The sequence below is a fragment of the Trachypithecus francoisi genome, unplaced genomic scaffold (genome assembly GCF_009764315.1).
Source record: "Trachypithecus francoisi isolate TF-2019V2 unplaced genomic scaffold, Tfra_2.0 Lachesis_group6, whole genome shotgun sequence".
Classification (NCBI taxonomy): domain Eukaryota; kingdom Metazoa; phylum Chordata; class Mammalia; order Primates; family Cercopithecidae; genus Trachypithecus; species Trachypithecus francoisi.
In genome coordinates this window covers 100,504,056-100,523,398 of record NW_022681471.1, presented here as the reverse complement: position 1 = coordinate 100,523,398, position 19,343 = coordinate 100,504,056, and the positions used below count along the sequence as shown (strand labels likewise).

Here is a 19,343-nt window from a genome sequence, read left to right as displayed (position 1 = left end):
AAATCACCCCGTTCATGATCACTGACTTAGTCCTAGTGTGTATGTGGTCATGCAACACTAGTCAGCAAATGTGGGCTTGGGGTTGATTCCAAACTTGGGTTGATTCCAATTTAATGAAAAAAAAATTTGTTAGCCTTGTATGCACCCTGTACCAAATGTTGGTATATGGCACCATTGTAGGCCGGAAGTCTTCCTGACTATAATCTAAAACTAAAGCAGTGCTTTTCAAACTCTCACGTACATACCAGTCATCTGGGGATCTTGATAATAATGCAGATACTAATTCAGTAGGTTTGGGGTGGGGCATGAGAGTCTCCATTTCTAGCAAGTTCTCATGTGATGCTGCTGGTCCAAGGGTCACAGTTTGAGTAGACAGGGTCTAAAGGATGATTCAGTCCTTCATGGTATCAAAGCTTTCTCTGCACACGGTCACAGTAGGGCTCTGGTTGACCCACCAGGACCCTTGGGAGTCACGGTTTGACTTGGTCTCCTCTTTTCTTTGTCTGCCGCAGGCTGTTGCTGCGAATCCCACTCTACTCCTTCAGTATGGTGCTAGTGGATAAGCATGGCATGGACAAAGAGCGCTATGTCTCCCTGGTGATGCCTGTGGCTCTGTTCAACCTGATTGACACTTTTCCCTTGAGAAAAGAAGAGATGGTCCTACAAGCCGAAATGGGCCAGACCTGTAACACCTGACATGATGGTTCCTCTCTTGGCAGTTCCTCTTCATTGTCTACATAGTGACATGCACATGGGAAAGCCTTAAAAATATCCTTGATGTACAGATTTTTATTTGTAATTTTTAAAGTCTATTTTATTATGAGCTTTCTTTGCACTTAAAAATTAGCATGCTGCTTTTTGTACTTGGAAGTGTTTCAAAAAACTTATATGGCTGTATTTACTCTTTCTAACTTTCTTTACTCCATCATGGAGGGTTGATTTTGTAGAGAAATTAGAACCCATAACCATACACGGGCTATCAACATGTTATTCAATGTGATACCTAACTCTTTTCTATTTTGTTTTTTAAATAAGACTTTTATTAATAAAATATTTTGGAGCAAATTTAGTAGAATTCACTTTGTTTATCAAGCGCCAGCCATACTTGTTCAGTGTGGTCAGTGGTTTCAGGTTGTGATTTTTAGTGGTGTTTTAAGAATGGAAAAAATTTAATTAGTCTTTTAAGGAGCTCTGCTGAGCTGGGAGAGAGCTGAGCTGTTGGGTGTTCAAGTAGCCAATTAAAGCCACAAGCTGAAAATGAAAGAGTTAAGCCTTCAGTCACAGTGATGGAACAAGCAAGAGTCTAAAACCAGAGGAGGCATCAACTTCACTGTTCCGTTTTCCCCTGTGGGACAGCACACTGGTCAAGATTCAAGTGGAGCAGCACAGATGTTGGATCATCTCTCTATTGAGGGAGTGCCGAACAAAAGGCTCTGGCAGTTTTACAGACCCTGGAGTCATGTGGTGGGGTAGGAGTGGAAAAGTCCTGGGTACTGAGGCAGAGTGAAGGAAAGTATCTTCAAATTTTTCCCCTTTTCCTTACCCCATAAGATCTCAGCAGAGGAACCTGAAGACCTCTTGCCCAAGGCCTCAGATAAAGGGCCTAGAAATGAAAGCACAGGGCTAGGAATGTAAATATGTGAAAGAGTGTGATTGGCCAGGGGGTCTGAGTCTTTGACTGCAACACCCCACAGAGACTGCCATATGACTGGCTATGCCCCAAGTCTGGTGTGTGGAGGGCAGCTTTTCCGGTGAAGCCTGCCAGGTAAAGTGTTTGTCATCACCTATGGTCAGGCCTGAAAAATCACATATTGGTTTTTAACCAGTAGCCAGACTCCTCAATTCTCCCATGCAAACCTTGAAGTTTTTCCTCCATTTTCAGAAGATCAGTTTGGTTCACAGTCTATTCCTAAACAAAATAACTAAGTGAATGATATTTCCCACTGATTTCCCACTGAAAATCTTGCAGAAGTTTTCTGTGTACCTTTTGGACCTTATAGAAACAATAGATAAATTCTAACATACAGAGATTTAACACAGAAAGCAGATTTAACAATTTTTTAAAAAATATTAGGCAGGGTGATTGCTGAACTGCCAGTAGGTTTACACTCTATTTACAAGCTTGATTTTGTTCACAAAGCATACTAGAAGCCACTTTTTGACTTCTGTTTTCCTCAGATATATCAGAAACGTCAATGGCATGGCTCATAGAGGAATGTCAAATAGTGACCAATTGGAAACCACGAAAAATTCAAGAGGGGTGGGAAGAGGGTGAGGGATAAAAGACTACAAATTGGGTTCAGTATACACTGCTCAGGTGATGGGTGCACCAAAATCTCACAAATCACCACTAAATAACTTACTCATGTAACCAAATAACCACATATTCTCTAAAAACTTATGGAAATAAAAGGAAAATAGAAAAGTTCAAGAGATCATTTGTCACAATTATATATCTGCCTCTACCTGTGTTAAAGCTCGCTTGTCTTTGACAAGTCAGCCTGTGCCCTTTGCCCCATATCCTGAAAGGTTCAAGCCTTGAAGATGAGCTGACATTTAAGGAACTACTTGGATTTCTTCAAACCAATTTACCTGATGACTTGGAATATTGCAAGCACTTTTCCCAATATGATCAACAGACTATTTGAAGATCAATGAATGCACTATGGTATTTTAAAAATAAATACCCTGCCTCAAAATTTGGGGACATTTCTAAAGATTGATTAATAGCCTTTCTCCAGAGAACCGGTTTCCCACTGGAAATCTTGCAGAACTTTTCTATGCACCTTTTGGACCTCATAAAAGCAAACAAACAAAAACACAATTCCTAGTTCTGCTTGCTCACAGTTTGGTACTGCAGAACTTCTACCATGCATGCGTGTGTGGTGTGTGTGTGTGTGGTGTGTGTGTGTAGGGAAGAGGGAGGCAGTTAAATGGGCTGAACTCAAATGGAAAACTGTCTCCAGTAGATAATAGCTGAAATCTCAGTTCCGTTCTTTTAAACTTAGTTGGACTGCTTGGAATCTGCCTCCACTCCTAGTCTGCACATGTATGGTTCGGTGATCAATCAGAAATTTAGGCAGCCTACATACAGAATTTAGGGCTCCCCTTGTCAGATTCTCTCCCTTCTGAGATTTTCCTTCTCACTCTTCAGTTGGTATGGTTGCCCTTACTGTCTCCTCAGGTTTGTTAAGCCAGTAAGACTACAAACTTTCTGTCTTCATTTAAGCCTCCTCTACCTTCAACCGCAGCATGGTGCTTACTACAACCTGCCCTTAGGCAAAAATTTTTTTTTTAAACCCTGATGATTAATCAAGTTTATTTGCCTTCCAAGTGATGACTGCACTCCAGTATCTGTCTGCTTTTTGGCCTCTCTCCAATGTCTTCAGGTAGTGTGTGCATACATAAATATATACCTATATATTTATATATAATATATACACACATACATACATTATATAAATGTATTTAAAAAATTTTTGCCTAAGGGCAGATTGTAGTGTATACACACACACACACACACACACAAATATATATATATATATATCCAGATATAGTTGTTGTCCGTGGGAGGTTAGTCCAATAGGAACTGTTACTAGAAATCTAGTAGTGAAGGATGAACTAGAAGGTGGAAGAGTCTGTCTAATCCATTCACAGAGAACTTTTTTTTTTGCAGATTTACCTCTACAAACTTAACTCTTGAGCTTAGATCATTGGCGTGGGCAATGAAGGAGAGGAAAGGCAGTGCACACTGAAGCAAGGATTAATGCTCAGGATGTTGATACCTATACTATTCCTGCAGTAAAAATTACCCCAAAAATCAGTGTCTTAAAACAACAAATTATCTCTCACAATTTCTGTGGGTCAGGGATTTGGGAGCAACTTAGCTGGCCTATTCTGGTTTGGAGTCTCTCTTGAGATTGCTGTCATATCTTGGCTGGGACTGCAGTCAAAGGATTGAATGGGGCTGGAGGATCTGCTTCTATGGTGGCTCACTCACATGACTGGTAAGTTGGTTCTGGTTGTTGGAAGGGATCTCTGTTTGTCTCCACATGGATTTCTCTGCAGAGCGTTGCATGAATGTTCTCATAACATGGTAGTTGGCGTCCTCTGGTAGAAGTGATCCAAGAAAAAGCAAAGTGGAAGAGACAACATCTTTTATGACATAGTCTCAAAAGACACACACTGTTACTTCCGCAGTATCCTGTTGATCCAACAGATCAGCCCTATTCAATGGGGAAGAGGACAACACAATAGGATGGATACTAAGCGGTAAAGATCACTGGGGCCTATTTTGAAGGCTAGCTTCTGCTGGTTCCCATAGCTGCTGACAAATTCTTAACTGGGGACATGGCTATTTATTTATTGGTATAAATTTAGAGGGTACAAGTGAGATTTTGTGACATGGATACGTTGCATAGGGGTGAAGTCTAGGCTTTTGGTATCATTATCACCCAAATACTGTACACATGATACCCATTAAGTAATTTCTCATTTCTCATCCCCACACACCCTTACCCTTCTGAAACTCTACTATTATTCCACACTCTATGTCCATGTGTACACATTATTTAGCTTCCACTTATGAGAACATATAGTATTTGACTTTCTGTTTCTGAGTTAGTTTACTTAATGGCCTCCAGTTCCATCTATGTTGCTGCAAAGGACATGATTTCATTATTTTTGTTATGGCTGAGTAGTATTCCATTTGTGTGTGTGTGGGCGGGGGGGATCACATTTTCTCTATCCAATCATCTGTTGATGCACACTTAGATTGATTCCATATCTTTGCTCTTGTGAATAGTGCAGCTGTAAACATACAAGTGCAAGTGTCTTTTTGTATAATGATTTCTTTTCCTTTGGGTATATACGCAGGGGTGGGATTGCTGGATCAAATGGTAGTTCTATTTTTAGTTCTTTGAGAAATATCCATATTGTTTTCCACACAGGTTGGACTAATTTACAATTCCACCAACAATGTATAAGGATTCCTTTCTCTCCACATCCTCATTAACATCTTTTATTTTTTTTGACATTTTAATAATGAGGGGCATGGCTTCTTTATGGTAGAAAACATGGAGTAGTTCTAGAACAAACAAATATAATTGTGGCTTCCCAAATTGGTAGGAAAATTCCCAATTTTACAGCTTCTTAGCAGCTCCCTTGGGAGTCCCAGGTGGTTTAGGGACTTTTTTATGGAAAGTCAGCATAAAGTCTATTTCTTTAGCCTTCCACTCCAGAGAAGAACAAAATCCTTTCTCTTTGATCTAGCTTGCAATGACTCTGTTCTCTGTAATTAAGTCCTGAATGATACAGACAATAAAATTAAAAATGTAGTCTTGAAACACTGGATTTCTTGGACTTCTCTTCCTTGCAATTCCACAGTTAATAGTGATATCAAGCACCTCTTGAAGACATATCTTATAAGCCATGATAAAATCATTCAGTACAATTGACCGTTTTTCTTCAGCAATGCTTAGTCACACAGATTGAGGAAGAGAGAAGGCATACTGAAAGACTAATCTAGGGGTAGATGGTTGTGACAAAGGTATGGTGGCAGGACAAGGGGAGGGAGTTGATTGTAGTATTGACAAAATGGATTGTGCGATTACACACAAGGACAAGAATTAGTCTAAAAAGAAACTCGGGAGGCTGAGGCAGGAGAATGGCGTGGACCCGGGAGGTGGAGCTTTCAGTGAGCCGAGATTGCGCCACTGCACTCCAGCCTGGGCATCAGAGCGAGACTCCGTCTCAACAAAAGCAAAACAAAACAAAAAAACAGTAGTGGCGCTGACATATTCAAAGAATATAGGGAAAGGCTAATGATCCTAATGTGGTTTAAGAGTGAAGATAATCAGTATAAAGATACGAGAGATTTGGAAGAGAGAAAGCAAATATTGAAATTGCGATGTTTGGAAGTTGAATACATTATCCATACGGGTGATGTGGATACTGGCAAGAGTTAAGGCAAAGGAGATAAGTGAGAGTCAAATTCCGAGGATATATAGAGTGGAGGAGATAACTGTGTATAGATAGGTGACTGTAAGGAGAGCATGATGGAAAGTGATATGGTAGATGGCAGGATTCTCAGAGAAGGTCTTTTGCTCAGATTAGGAAAGTGATCAATTTAGAAGGAGCTGTGGGGAATTGAGCAGATGTTGACATTACCTCTCAACCAAGAGATATTAGAGTATGAAAGAGCAACCTGCTGTAAGAAAAGAGACAAAGAGGAAAACAAGCATTTACTCAAGAATATTTTGAAAAGATACTAAAGCTATAGGAAGGTGCTATGGTTTGGATATATGACTCCTCTAAATCTCATGTTGAAATTTGATTCCCAGTGTTGAAAGTGGGGTCTAATGCGAGATGTTTGGGTCATAGGGACACGTCCCTCCTGAATGGCTTGGTGCCATCCTGGCAGTAAGGAGTGAGTTGTTCCTCTGTTAGTTCCTGTGAGAATTCCCCTGAGAACTTGTCATCAAAAAGAGCCTCCAACTGCACTCCCCTCTCCCTTGCTTCCTGTCTTTCCATGTATTCTCTGTACATACCAAGTCCCCTTTGCCTTCCTCCATGAGTGGAAGCAGTATGAAGCCCTCATCAGAAGCAGATGCTGGCTGTATGCTTCTTGTACAGCCTGCAGGACCATGAACCAAGTAAACCTCTTTTCTTTATAAATTACCCAGCCTCACCTATTCCTTTATAGCAACACAAATGGACTAAGACAAAAGGTCACTTTACTATGAAATGTGTGTGTGTGTGTGTGTGTGTGTGGCAATAGTCCAGAGGCATCAAAGTCTGGAAGAGAGTTGAGCTGGGAGACACTCAGAGCAGTATGAGAATGAGACAACAACAAAACCAGTGAGGGAGACAGCTCATGTCTGTAACTGGAGGATTATAGACATCAGAGACATGGATGTTCATCCATGATAGGCCTTGAGGTTCCCATTTTCAGAGGACAATTGTTTTAGTGCCATAACTGACATTCCTTGTGATTCCTGGGTAACCTATCTTAGACACCAAGACAGGAAGAGTCAGGTCCAGCCCTGACCATGGCCAGAACTGACCTTAAGGTGGAGGCTGGGCCTGGTTCTTCCTGCCTTGAAGGGTCTAGCATAGGTTACACAGGAATCATCCTGAACTCCACAAGGAGACAGGACTTCCTAGAGAGTATTTGGCTCTATGTGTGGGGCAGGGAAACTCAAAAAGAGCCTGTTGCTGTTGTCAAAAGGCAAGAATATTTTCAGAGGTAACAGAGGTAACATTTTTAAAAATTTCATCTTTTGATGGACTCTTCGTTTGATTTCTTATCTTGGCTATTGTGAATAATGCCACAATAAACATGGGAGTGCAGATATGTCTTCAACACACTGATTTTATTAGATTGTAAGACAATTGGCAGGTGTGGTGGCTCACACCTGTAATCACAGCACTTTGGGAGGTCAAGGTGGGAGGTTTGCTTGAGCCCAGGAAATCAAGACCAGCCTGGGCCAACATAGCAGGACCCTGTCTCTATAAAAAATGTTTAAAAATTATCTGGGTGTGGAGGCACACAACTGTGGTCCCAGATACTTGCAAGGCTGAGGTGAGAGGCTCACTCGAGCCTGGGAGGCTAAGACTGCAGTGAGCTGCGATCACGCCACTGAATTCCAGCTTGGGTGACAGAATGAGACCCTGTCAAAAAAAAAAGATTGTGAGACAATTGGATGTGTTGTGATGGCCTTTGGCCTAACATCAGAACCACCCCAGCAAGAGGATATTAAACCAGACTTGCTGAGTGGATTGTGGGGAAATAGATTTTATAGAACACTGCACAGATGGAGGAGGATATATTGTTCAAGGATCTGGTATGGCTCTGCTGTCACCCCACAGATGAGAACGTGGCCTTGCTAATGTTAGTTCAAAATGGGAAGAGACAGGAATTAAATTTCACTTAATGGCAGACTACCCCATATCACACTAACCTCTCTGCTGATAACAATTATAACTCTGGACAAAATATAGAAAGAGAAGTTACTGGAACTCATTAGCACTCAACCAAAAGCAGGCAGAGACTGAAAGCACTATGACCTTGAAAGAATGCAAGCACATTGGGTAAGATGCACATTTGGTTGGCTTTTCCCTTGAAGACTTTTCCATTTGCTAGTGTACTGGATGTGAAACTCAAGCAGAAGGCTGTACTCTTATTGGGCTGAGGATTCAGAGGATGAAGGCAGGATGACTAGAGAGTGTGGAAATGGAGGAGATATGAGAAAGGAGAAAGCCAGTGGGTGGGATTTGGGAGGGAGAACCCAAATGTGCATATACATTCCCCTCAAATCTTTTACTGACCCCTGAGCTGTGCATGCACAGAGTGAGGCTACAAGAAGTCTAGGAGGAAAACAAAATAGCTGAAGGGAAAGACCTGAGCTGAGCAGTGATCTCAGCAGCTAATCTGTGCTGGAGAGATAGTTTGGAGGTCAAATCCTAGCTCAGTGAACAGGTTGAGTTTCCACCAAAAATCCAAGACTACTCTTCAAAAGTAAAGAACAAGGCTCAGGATTAAGTTAAATCAAAGTAGACCTCCTTAACAAAGCCTAGAATCAAGCTTCCACAATATCAAGCTGGGTGAATTAGTTATTTAACTGTCTACAAAAACAAAAATGTGAACAGCCTAGGTCTATAAAAATTGCCTTAAACCAGCAGTTCTCAAACCTTTGAAGGATTCCAAAGTACTTTTCTTTATGTGGGTTACATCTCTCAATATTTACCAGGTTAGGAATCAAAACAGAGAAATTTTAAAAATTGTATTTTGATGCATTTCAAAAAATAAATTTATTGCATGATGATGTAGATAACATATTTTTGAGAAAACCAAAACAAAACAAAACAAAAAAGTGAGATGAGCAGCATTATTTTACATTTTTGCAAGTCTCTTCAAAGTCTGGCATAGTAGAAGATAGCTAGTTTCTCATATATGCTTTCCTATTCAGTTTCCTGCAATATGTTGTTTTGATTGAAATATAAGAAGAAAATCTGGCTTCACAGATACACACACACACGCACACACATATAGATACACACACACATATATACACACACACACACATATATGTATTTGGAAAAGGGAGGAGTATTTTAATAGCCTATTTAGATAACTGTGAATATTTTTTTTGACACTTCACCGAAAGTCAACAAGTGGTAGTTCCGTAAAGATTAATGGTGATATGAAAACTTTTTGTATTCTGTTGCTTTAAAATCCACTGGTCTATCTTGAGCTTTGAATGTGTCTTTTATCTATGCACAATTTTGTAACTCATGCATTGGTCACTTAGAAAACACTGGTTCACTGAATCAAGTAGCTTTTCCAAAGATTGATACATTTCGTTACACAATATTGGAATATCACGTTAGTTAATGTCATCACCAATCTTATCAGAAAAGTGTATAAGTATTAGGAAGCTGTCACAGTCACAATGGTGGATACAAGTTTTCTAAAATTCTAATTTTTGCTTCAAAGCTTGAACGTTATTATTGGCAACAAGTACTGTCAGTTGTTTTCCCTGAAGTGACAGGCTCACTTTGTTCATTTTTGAAAAAATGTCTGCCAAATTCTCAAGCCTGAATAACCGTTATTTGTTCTTTAAAGTAAAAAGAATGCTGAAAAAAAAATGCATCGTACTTTGGTATGCACAGAAAATATTTAAAACATGTACTTAAGGGTCAAGATTTACTAACATTATTTTTTATTGCTTCATCAGGGATATTCTTAAATAAAACTGATATTTTACTTTTCTTACTATGAAAACATGAAGATAAAAATATGCACTGCCTTGATTCATAGCCATAGTGCTAAAGTTTTGCACAGTGAAAAGAGCAAGTAAGGAAGATAGTTTTGACCTTGCTAACCCCTTGAAAAAGTTTTAGGACACCCAGGAGCCCGAAGACCAAACATTGTACTGCCTTAAACTGAAGAATCCCGATTGTTAATATAATTCTGGAATTGTGATGGAACCTGGAATAGAAAGGAATGGAAAAAACTCAAAATTTGGCATCTTTCTTAACTCTGGTAGGTCTTGTGGGGACTGTTCCTAATAGCTGTGTGGCTTGTAGAGACCCCACACTTAAGGGAACATTTCTGCACGTGTGCTGCATCTGCTCTTGTTCTTTGCAGCCATCTTCTTTTGATAGGTTCTATATCCTTAGCTCAATTAATCAGAAATGAATAGCAGGGATGAGTAGGACCCTTTTGGCTCATCAAGAATCTAAACTGTGAGGGAGAGAGAGCATCGGGATAAATAGCTAATGTATGTGGGGTTTAATACCTAGGTGATGGGTTGATAGGTGCAGCAAACCACCATGGCACATGTTTACTTATGTAACGAACCTGCACGTGCTGCATATGTATCCAAGAACTTAAAATTAAATTAAAAAATCTAAACTGTAACACTGCATTCAAATTATCTCATTTAATCTTCACAAGAAGTCACAAATATTTCATCTCCTCCCAGCTTTACTTGCCTGTTAACAGCATTAAAGCTGGGACTTACAGTAACTGAAGAAGGGACACTGAGGGCTTCTTGTACAGCTGTTTCCTAAGGGTTGCTGCAGTAAGGCGGGTGCCTTTGTCAGCAAAACTGCAAGCATGATAACCTTGGCCTACCAGCCCTCTCAATACACTTTATGCCTTAACCTTGGATATGCATTCAGATTACTCGGGGAGCTTTAAAAAATACTGATGATTTGGTGCCACACCCAGACATTATGATATAATTGATCTGGGTGCAGACAGGACTTGAGGGATTTTAAAGGCTTCCAAGGGGATTCTCACGTGAAGCCAAGGGTGAGAACCACTGTTTTGGGCGAGGTGAGAAAGATGCCAGGTATAACCAATGATGGGAATACACCTCCCCCTTTGGAGAAACACTTATTATTGTTTCTCTGCCTTTAGCCAATGTTTTTAGTGTTTGCATTACAAAGTTACACTTATGTTTATAACTCATTTAAAACATGGCACTTGTTTCTCCTTAGGACAAAGCCACAAGAATGTTGCAAAGCACCTAGCTTTGTTCATCAGAATCAATTTTACTGATGAATGTGCAGTGTACGGATGCATTTCTGTTACTGTGGTGTCATTTCTGAAGATGCTCAACAGCTTAAGGATTTGTTTTTCTGTTTGCTCTATGGCTGCACTGGAGCTTGAAGAAAGTTTAATTCCTCTGCATCATGTTTGAAATGTTGTATTGTCTCTCTCTACATCAGAAACAAGTGTCTGTGAAGAATGGTGCTGTGCTTAGGCAGCAGTGCTGTGAGACTAACACATTGATTTCAGATGGAACTGAAATGCCATTATCTGGTCACAGATCAAATCTGAATCTTTCTCCCTTGAGTATCTTCCAATGTGTCACTTAGTTTCATGCAATTCCATTTGACTCTTGGGCAGGCTAAGTGGATTTCTGATGCTTTCTGAGACTAAGCATGAACTTCCAGGCTTGGAAAGAGGAGTTACTTCTCTCTCTCTTGAAAAACCAGAAAGAGAAGAAATAGTTTTATTTCTCAACAAGTGGCAGCAATTTAGAAGGTGAACTTTGTGAAGGGACTGAGTTCCAAGACCCTCTAGAGCAATGCTCCTCAGAATGTGGTCCTTGTACTAGTTGCTGGGTCCCTGCACCATTTATTACTTGTTCACAAGGAGATAAGGAGTTTGCCCAAGACTGGAAATCAACAATGTCAACAAATTTGTTTTTTAGTTCAGTTGATGTTTTTGATTGCAAAACTTTCCATGAAGGAAGCCACACACTGATTTACATTCTGATGCAAGCTCCCTGTCTTACCATGGGCCAGCACCTTGAGTAGCATTTCCCTAGAGGAGGGCCAGAGGTGAGACACTTGTTCCTTTGTCTCTATAGAGACCAATTAGTAAATTAGAAATTAGGAAAGAAAATGCAATGGACTTTTTCAAAGCCACAGTAGCTTTTATTCCAGACTGAGTAGTCTCAGTCATTACTAGTCGAGAGCCCATGCAGTTCTGATCAGCAGTTTTGCTAAAGGATTGGTGAGTTGTAGACAGTGAGCCTAGACTAAATAATATCTTAGAAATAAAAGTGATAAGGAAAACCGATGTCTATTAATATTCTATCTTGGCCAGAATATATGGTGGTTGTCCCTAGGGCAGGGAATGTGAATAAACTGCAACGCCAGAGGAATCTGATGTGTTCCCAAATTGGTGCATCATTCTCTTCTTGCGGAAAGCTCTGAAATCGGTTTGTGAAGGGTCAAAAACAACAGTAACCTGTTCTGCTTTGCAGAAAACAGGATTGTACCCATGTTGCTAACATTTCCTTTGGAATTATCTCATTTCATAAGAATGGAATGCCTAAATAGCATTTTAATGTTTTGACCCTAGTGTAACAACTAGGAGTTCCGGGCAAGGCCATGGCTTTCTTGTTAGTCACCAGAATCAAGCGTGAGAAAGAGCATCTAGGTACTTAGGAAGAAGAAATATTGATGCTGATTTCTGAAAAATGCATAATCTATCACACCACTACACTACGTTGGTCTTTAAGATGAACTGTCCTGTGAATGCTGATCACTCGTTCATTCATTCCCCAGGAGTATATTGCCAGTTAGCATAGTTCATCGATCCTAAGGTGCACATTTTCCTGTTCACATTTTAACATCTCTGAAATGGGCAGTGTGTTACAATTAACGACATCCTTCTCAGTTAAGGTCCTGGTGGGAAACGTGACAGACTCAAATGGGAATTGAGGAGGACAGATTGAAAGGATTGTCTATAATGGTGTGGGCATGGTAAAAGGAACTCAATAAGTGGTGTTGAAGGACTTCAAAGTTACCAGCATTAGGGGACATTTTCTACCATAGGCCTGAAGGGCAAGGGGAGGGAGTGAATACTAGAACCTAGAGTGAACTGTAGGTATAATTTTAGGAGAGGCCACAGGAGAGGAGCTGTGGCAGAGGAACATAGCTATCTTATGTTAAGGTAATTGATGGTAACTAAAGCTTTATGTCTCATGTGGGAATATAATGGAACTAATATTACCTGGCAATAATACAGCAGTCACAGATCGAAAATTTTCTTAAAGGGTTAGATAATAAATAGTTCAGGCTTTATGGGCCATGTGGTCTTTGTCACAACCACTCATCTCTGCCACTGTACCACAAAAGCAGCCATAAACAATATGTAAAAGATTATGTATGGCTATATTCCAATTAAATTTTTACTTGCAAAAACAGATGACCAGCCTGTGGGCTGTAGTTTGCTGACTTCTGAAGTAGATAATAGGAAAATTCTGTGTCCCATCTCAGTTCATCCCTTTTACTCTCAGCATCTACTCTTTTCTTTTGTTTGAATAAAAATCTCATGCTCTCAGGACAAGGGACATCTGAACTATTTATTATGTAGTCCTTTAAGAAAATTTTCTGACCTGTGACTGCTGTATTAATGCCAGATAATACTAGTTCTGTTATACTCCCACATGAAACCTAAAACTTTAGCTGCCATCAGTTCCCTTCACATAAGAGAGCTGGGGAAGATAGAGGTTGGAAGAAACAGTTAATCAACATAAAGACGTTTCAGTCCCTCTTTGGTGGCTGGTCATGGTATCTGAGTTGATAATCATTTTAAATTATCCTTTATTCTCTGCCAGCACTTCAACTAGTTGGATTTCTTTATCTGGGGGATTGTCCCAAATCTTCATTCCTGTAGAATATGATTCCTTAATGTTTCTGTTTTTATTGATTGCTGTAGTTTCCCATTGGCCAGGATTATTGATCAAAGGAGTAGTAGGAGATAACTCAGTAAATCCCCTGACCTCTAGACATAGTTCTTGTAACCATTGTGCATGAATAAACCAATTATTTACCCAGCAGCAAATGCAAATAACTCTTTCTCTACCTATAGATTCAGTGGCATGGAGAGCCTGAAATGGTTAAGAGGCATTCTCAGATTCCAATGAAATAGAGTCATGTCAGTTTCCTATGTAAGCATTCCTTCCTTAGACAGTAGAACACTTAGACTCGTGGAACCCAAGTTTATGAAGATAGGTAGGAAAAATGCCTTAAATAACCTGTTAATATAATCATAATGGGGCCAATTCAAACTCTAGATCTTAGTTTCTGAACCAATGCCTTTTGGCTACCAGGGAGACAACACCATATGTTGGCTGCTGGTTTAAAGCATATACTATACCATGTAAGTTAACACCCCAGCCTCACTAAATATTGTCTGTCAGCTAATTCGATAACTGAACTTTGATCAAGTCATTCCATTTTTCCATGAAACCAGCTATTTTGGAGTCATAAGGCATGTGGTAAGACTAATAAATTCCATAGCATGAGCCCACAGATGGGCTTTCTTTAGTGCAAAATGAATTTCTTGGTCAGAGGTAACATTGTGTAAGATATTCTTTGAGTTTAAGTATAGTGGTGGAGTCACATAATAAGTAGAACAGTATATCTTTATTATCTAAAGGCTACATCATCTATCTTAATCTATTATAATGTACTCTAGAGAGACCCTGATTGCCATTATATACAAAGTAGCATTCTGATCCATTATAGTGACGACATTTTGCAGTTCCAGATGTGGTATCTTTACTAGAGCAAAACGGTAAAGTCGCTAGTACCTGGTATCCAGCTATTGACTGGGGAAATGCTTTCTTTTTAATTACCATCAACAAACATAATCAGAAGCTGGGAATCTGCTGTAGAGAGCACAGAAAATCTTTTCAAGGGAACATGTATCTTTAAATGACCGTCTTTATTTGTTTTGTTTTTCTTGTTTTTGTTTATTTATTTTTGTTTTTTGTCTTGCTAAATGACCATCTTTACACATTCTAGGAAACCTACAAGAGAATCCATCTTGATTTTTGGCTACTTTATATTTCTTCCAGTGAACAGAGGCACAACGATTGGAAGACGTTATTTTGGTTTGTTTTTTATTCAAAGACATTAACATGTACTATGCACATATTAATGTGCCAAGTGCTGGGAATGCTTCTCAAATATGTGAGCAATACAACCTTGAAATTCTATTTTGAGAGCCTGCTTCCTAAAGAACAGGCCTAATGTCAATTACTGTGTCAATTAGGGTCTCAGCAGGAAACAAATGGAATACTGAAACTGTGGCTGCAACAGTGAGGAAAGATTAGTAGAGGGATTATTTATAAAGGTGCAGTCAGGGTCAAGGGAAAACAACAAGGGATGGTTATACTAACAACAACTAGGAGCCTTTACCACTAGTAGGCCTAAAGGATTGGAGGGCAGGAGTGGCTCTGTAGCTCTAGCTGCAGGAGAAGGTAACCTAACAAGAACGAGAGCCCTGAGTAGAGGAATGTAGTCACTATCACTTGGTGACTCAGCAGGAGGGAGCCAGGCTGATAACTATACCAGTCTCACTTTCCTCACACCATTCAATCTCCTACTTCTGGCTTTCTTTGTCCAAACCCAACCAAAATCCAGAAGTTAAGAGAGTCACATTGAAGTAAATCATTAAGGTTCACCTCTTAGGGCATAAAACAGTGTGAAAACAGCAAAGAGAAAATATGCAGGAACAGATGTAGAATCTTAAAACATTATGATTGACAACATTTGTTTCTTCCTTTGTGGTATGTAAAGTAAGGCTGCCTCTTACAATCAATGGTGTCAAAGAGTAAATTAATTCTAGCACATGTAAGTTGTCATAGGACTTTAGAGCTTGAGCAGACTTTGAATATCACTTGGTTCAAGTCTCCCATTTTACAGATGAGAAACTGAGGTTCAGTGAGAGAACCTGTCTTGCTTAAAAGCCACAGCAAGTAGCATAGCCTGGAGAAAGAGCTAGGTTTCTTTCTTTTTTGGCAGTTTTTACATTTATTTAAACAGAAAACGTGCACACGAGCTGTCTACTCATTTTCTTCACTATGCAGCCTGGCATTGGGGTTGGTGACTCTGATGGTCAGCTGGGCAGCTCTTTCCACGATGGCTTTGCAGTTCTTGGAGGAAACATTGTGAGCAATCTCGGCACAGTAAGATTTGTTGCACATCAGCAGCACTTCCAGCTCCTTGATGTTGTGGACCAGGAACTTCCGGAATCCACTGGGCAGCATGTGTTTGGTCTTCTTGTTGCTACCATAACCAATGTTGGGCATCAGGATCTGGCCCTTGAATCTCCTGCGGACTCTGTTGTCAATACCTCTGGGTTTACGCCAGTTACGCTTAATCTTGACATAACGGTCTGACTGGTGGCGGATGAACTTCTTGGTTCTTTTCTTGACGATCTTGGGCTTCACAAGGGGTCTGAGGGCGGCCATGATGCCAAGGAGGAGATGGCTGCCACCTCCGTAGGCAGCGCCGAGGAAGAGAGAAGGGGAGCTAGGTTTCTTAACTATCAACTCAGTGTTCTTTATAACACATCATCCTCTTTCAAGTTTGGGTTAAACAAAATGTACTTTTGAGTTAAACTTCACATTTATCACTGACTTAAGCCAACTTGGTATCCAAATGCTTTTCTCTACAGTTTATCATCAGCAGCAACACAAATATTGAGTCTTGATTGAAAATAGAAGATATCACCTAGAAGATGTTTGATTAGTACTATGGAATAAAGCTTTCAGGGACCATCTCCTCAGGTTTAGGGGAGATTGTATCCAAAGTCAGTTGGTCCTCATTCTATTTAGCAGGTTATCAGAATCATCTAGAATAAAAAGTATTTAGGTCTTTCATTTCAAGGACTCTGAAATAAAGTCAGATTGCCTGGCTGAGAAATGTCTTCAGGATAGCGACAGTAGAATACACACACACACACACACACACACAAAGGATGTTAGTAATCAAGCATGTGTGTATGCCAAGAAATAAAAATCAAGGAATAAAAGGGGCTCAAAGAAAAGACTGGCGAATGGGAGTATCTTAGGACAACGTCGGCATCAACTACAACTAACAGGCCATAGTCTCAAGTGTCAATATCAATTCTGCCATTTTCTCTACACCAATGCATTCCACAGTTCATTGTTCTTGCAAATCAACTAAGGATCTTAATAACGAGCATTGTGATTCAGTGGGTATGGACTGGGGCCCCACATTCTGCATTGCCAACAAGCTCCCAGATTCTGGTAATGCTGTTGGTTCATGAATCCCACTTTAAGAGGCACGTCTCCAGCTCACGACAAACACAAGGTTTCTATTTGGGTTGCAGTTTAGTGTAGTGCAAAGAAATTGGGCTTTGGGATCTGAACTGGGAAGTTCCATGTTGGGTGAGGCTGTATTACATACTATCTTTCAACTTGGGCAAGTTACTTAACGTCTATGAGCCTCTTAGTCTTTTTTAAAAACAGCCTTAAATTAGATAACAATTTGTAAAGTACTTGACACATAGTAGATGCTCGATAAATGTCATTTCTGATCCCTTCCCTTGATTTATTGAGGGGAGGGCAAAGGGAGTAATTGTGTCAGAGTTTAGACGTACAGGAAGATAAATGAGCCAAAACCGAAATGGGAAGGCAGATTCAATAGCTGAGCACCAAGAAGGGTTGTTCAACATCATTCTATTTTAAAAACAGCAACCAGACACCAATCCAATCTGTGTGTCAATTCAGCAAATGTGCTTTCCTCCAAAGACAAATAAGTATAAAGACACGAGGAACAGGTGACATATAACCCATCTTCAAGAACTCAGGAATAAGAAAACCAAATACCGTATGTTCTCACTTATAAATGAGAGCTAAACATTGAGTGCACATGGACACAAAGAAAGGAACAACACACACCAGACCCTACTCGAGGGTGGAGGGTGGGAGAAGAGAGAGGATCGAAAACTGCCTATCAAATGCTATGCTTATTACTGGGATGACAAAATAATCTGTACACCAACCCTGTGGCATGCAATTTACGTATATAACAAACCTTCACATGTACCTCTGAATGTAAAATAAAAGTTAAAAAAAGAACTCAGAAATAACTCAGAACATGTTAGAGATATTAGGAAAGTGAATTTAATGAAAAAAATCCCAATTTGCAGCAAGTTCAGGGTGGCACAAAGCTTTTGTCTGGGATGCATGTTACATACAGAAGCTTAGAAGTAGGCATGTTAGGTATTTAAGTACTGCTACTAATTTTGCAATTAGTAGCATGGTAAGACAAGCAATTAGTAAACGTGGCAAGACAAGCACACAGGAACAGTTATTTGTGGCCAATAATAACAAAAAAATCTAGTAGGATAAATAAATAAATAAATAAAAACAGAAAAATTAACAATTAAAAAATTGTTACTGTTTCCTCAGAGTTCTTCTGTCCTTTTCTCTATTTAAAAACAAATAAAAATACTATATTTTACACGTAAAATTTAAGAGGGTAGATTTCACGTTAAGTCTTCTTACCACAATAAAAAGAAATGAACTATCAAGTCACAACAAGAGATGGAGGAACTTTAAATACCATATTGAAAAGTAAAAGAAGCAAATCCGAAAAGGCTATACATTGCATAATTCTAACTATATGATATTCTGAAAAAAGGCAAAACTATGGAGACAGTTAAAAGACTAGTGGTTGCCATGGTTTAAATCACAGGAGATGTTTTGGGCAGTGAAACTATTCTGTGTTACACTCTAATTGTGTATACATGATATTATAAATTTGTCAAAATTAATAGAACTAAAATACAAAGAGTGAATCCTAATGTAAAGTATGGTCTTTAGTTAATAATAATGAATCAATATGGCTCATCAGTTGCAACAAATGTACCACATCAATGCAATATGTTAATAATAGGAGAAACTCAGGGGGAAGGCAGTATTATGGAAACTCTTGTACTTTCTGCTCAGCATTTCTCTAAACCTAAACTGCTCTGAGAAATAAAGTCTACTAACTAAAAGCAAACAAACAAAAGAGACCAACTTCCTATTAGAACAAGAGTGTAGGAGAGTACATTGGCAGCGGAAGCAAGTGAATGCCATGACAAAGCAGAAATGAACATACTCACGTGTAGGTGACCCACTCTATGGCAGACTTTGGAAAAGTATCCCTTATTCCTTTCAAAGAAGAGCCCCCATTCCAATGTTTCAGCGACCCAGTGATTTTAGATGTTCTTAGATATTGAAAATGTGTCTTCCTTCTCCAGCCCACTAAACCCCTGAACTTATCTTCAGGTCCCAGAGAGAAACTCTCCTCATGACTACTATGTTCAATCCAGGAATGGAGACCTAGTGCATTCAAAGAGCTGGGCCGATACTTGGGCTGATTACGTGGTGCAGTTCTCAGATGCTCTTTAAGAATTTGTGCAACACATATTTTCAGGTGGACCTGCCTGGTGGAAGGGATTTGAAAGAAGTCCCCAGTGAAGGCAAATGTTCCTTTTCCCAATGTCCTTCGCA

At 39.6% G+C, this 19,343-nt stretch overlaps 2 protein-coding genes across 3 annotated transcripts in view; one reads left to right on the top strand and one right to left on the bottom strand.

The window, feature by feature from the left end:
- Positions 1–1,067, top strand: part of SRPX (sushi repeat containing protein X-linked) — a 36,505-nt gene extending 35,438 nt beyond the window's left edge. Inside the window, exon 9 of the mRNA XM_033201410.1 lies at positions 513–1,067. Within this exon, the coding sequence (XP_033057301.1) occupies positions 513–696 (184 nt within the window). The 3' untranslated portion in view covers positions 697–1,067. The remainder of the gene's footprint in view (positions 1–512) is intronic.
- A 12,810-nt stretch (positions 1,068–13,877) lies between these two features.
- On the bottom strand, positions 13,878–16,351 carry LOC117078541 (60S ribosomal protein L32-like). 2 transcript variants are annotated; one of them, XM_033202098.1, is made up of 2 exons: positions 15,870–16,351; positions 13,878–13,891 (listed from the first exon to the last, which is right to left on the bottom strand). In XM_033202098.1, the coding sequence occupies exon 1, from the start codon at positions 16,284–16,286 to the stop codon at positions 15,879–15,881; it is 408 nt and encodes a 135-aa protein (XP_033057989.1). In that variant the 5' UTR covers positions 16,287–16,351; the 3' UTR covers positions 13,878–13,891; positions 15,870–15,878. The 2 variants fall into 2 exon arrangements, 1 of the variants encoding a protein (XP_033057989.1); XR_004435013.1 differs by having other exon boundaries at positions 13,879–13,891; positions 16,203–16,344.
- Positions 16,352–19,343: the final 2,992 nt, after the last annotated feature.

What these genes read in the sequence shown, in the direction of transcription:
- LOC117078541 (XM_033202098.1), bottom strand. Translation starts at nt 16,286, where the DNA reads ATGGCCGCCCTCAGACCCCTTGTGAAGCCCAAGATCGTCAAGAAAAGA.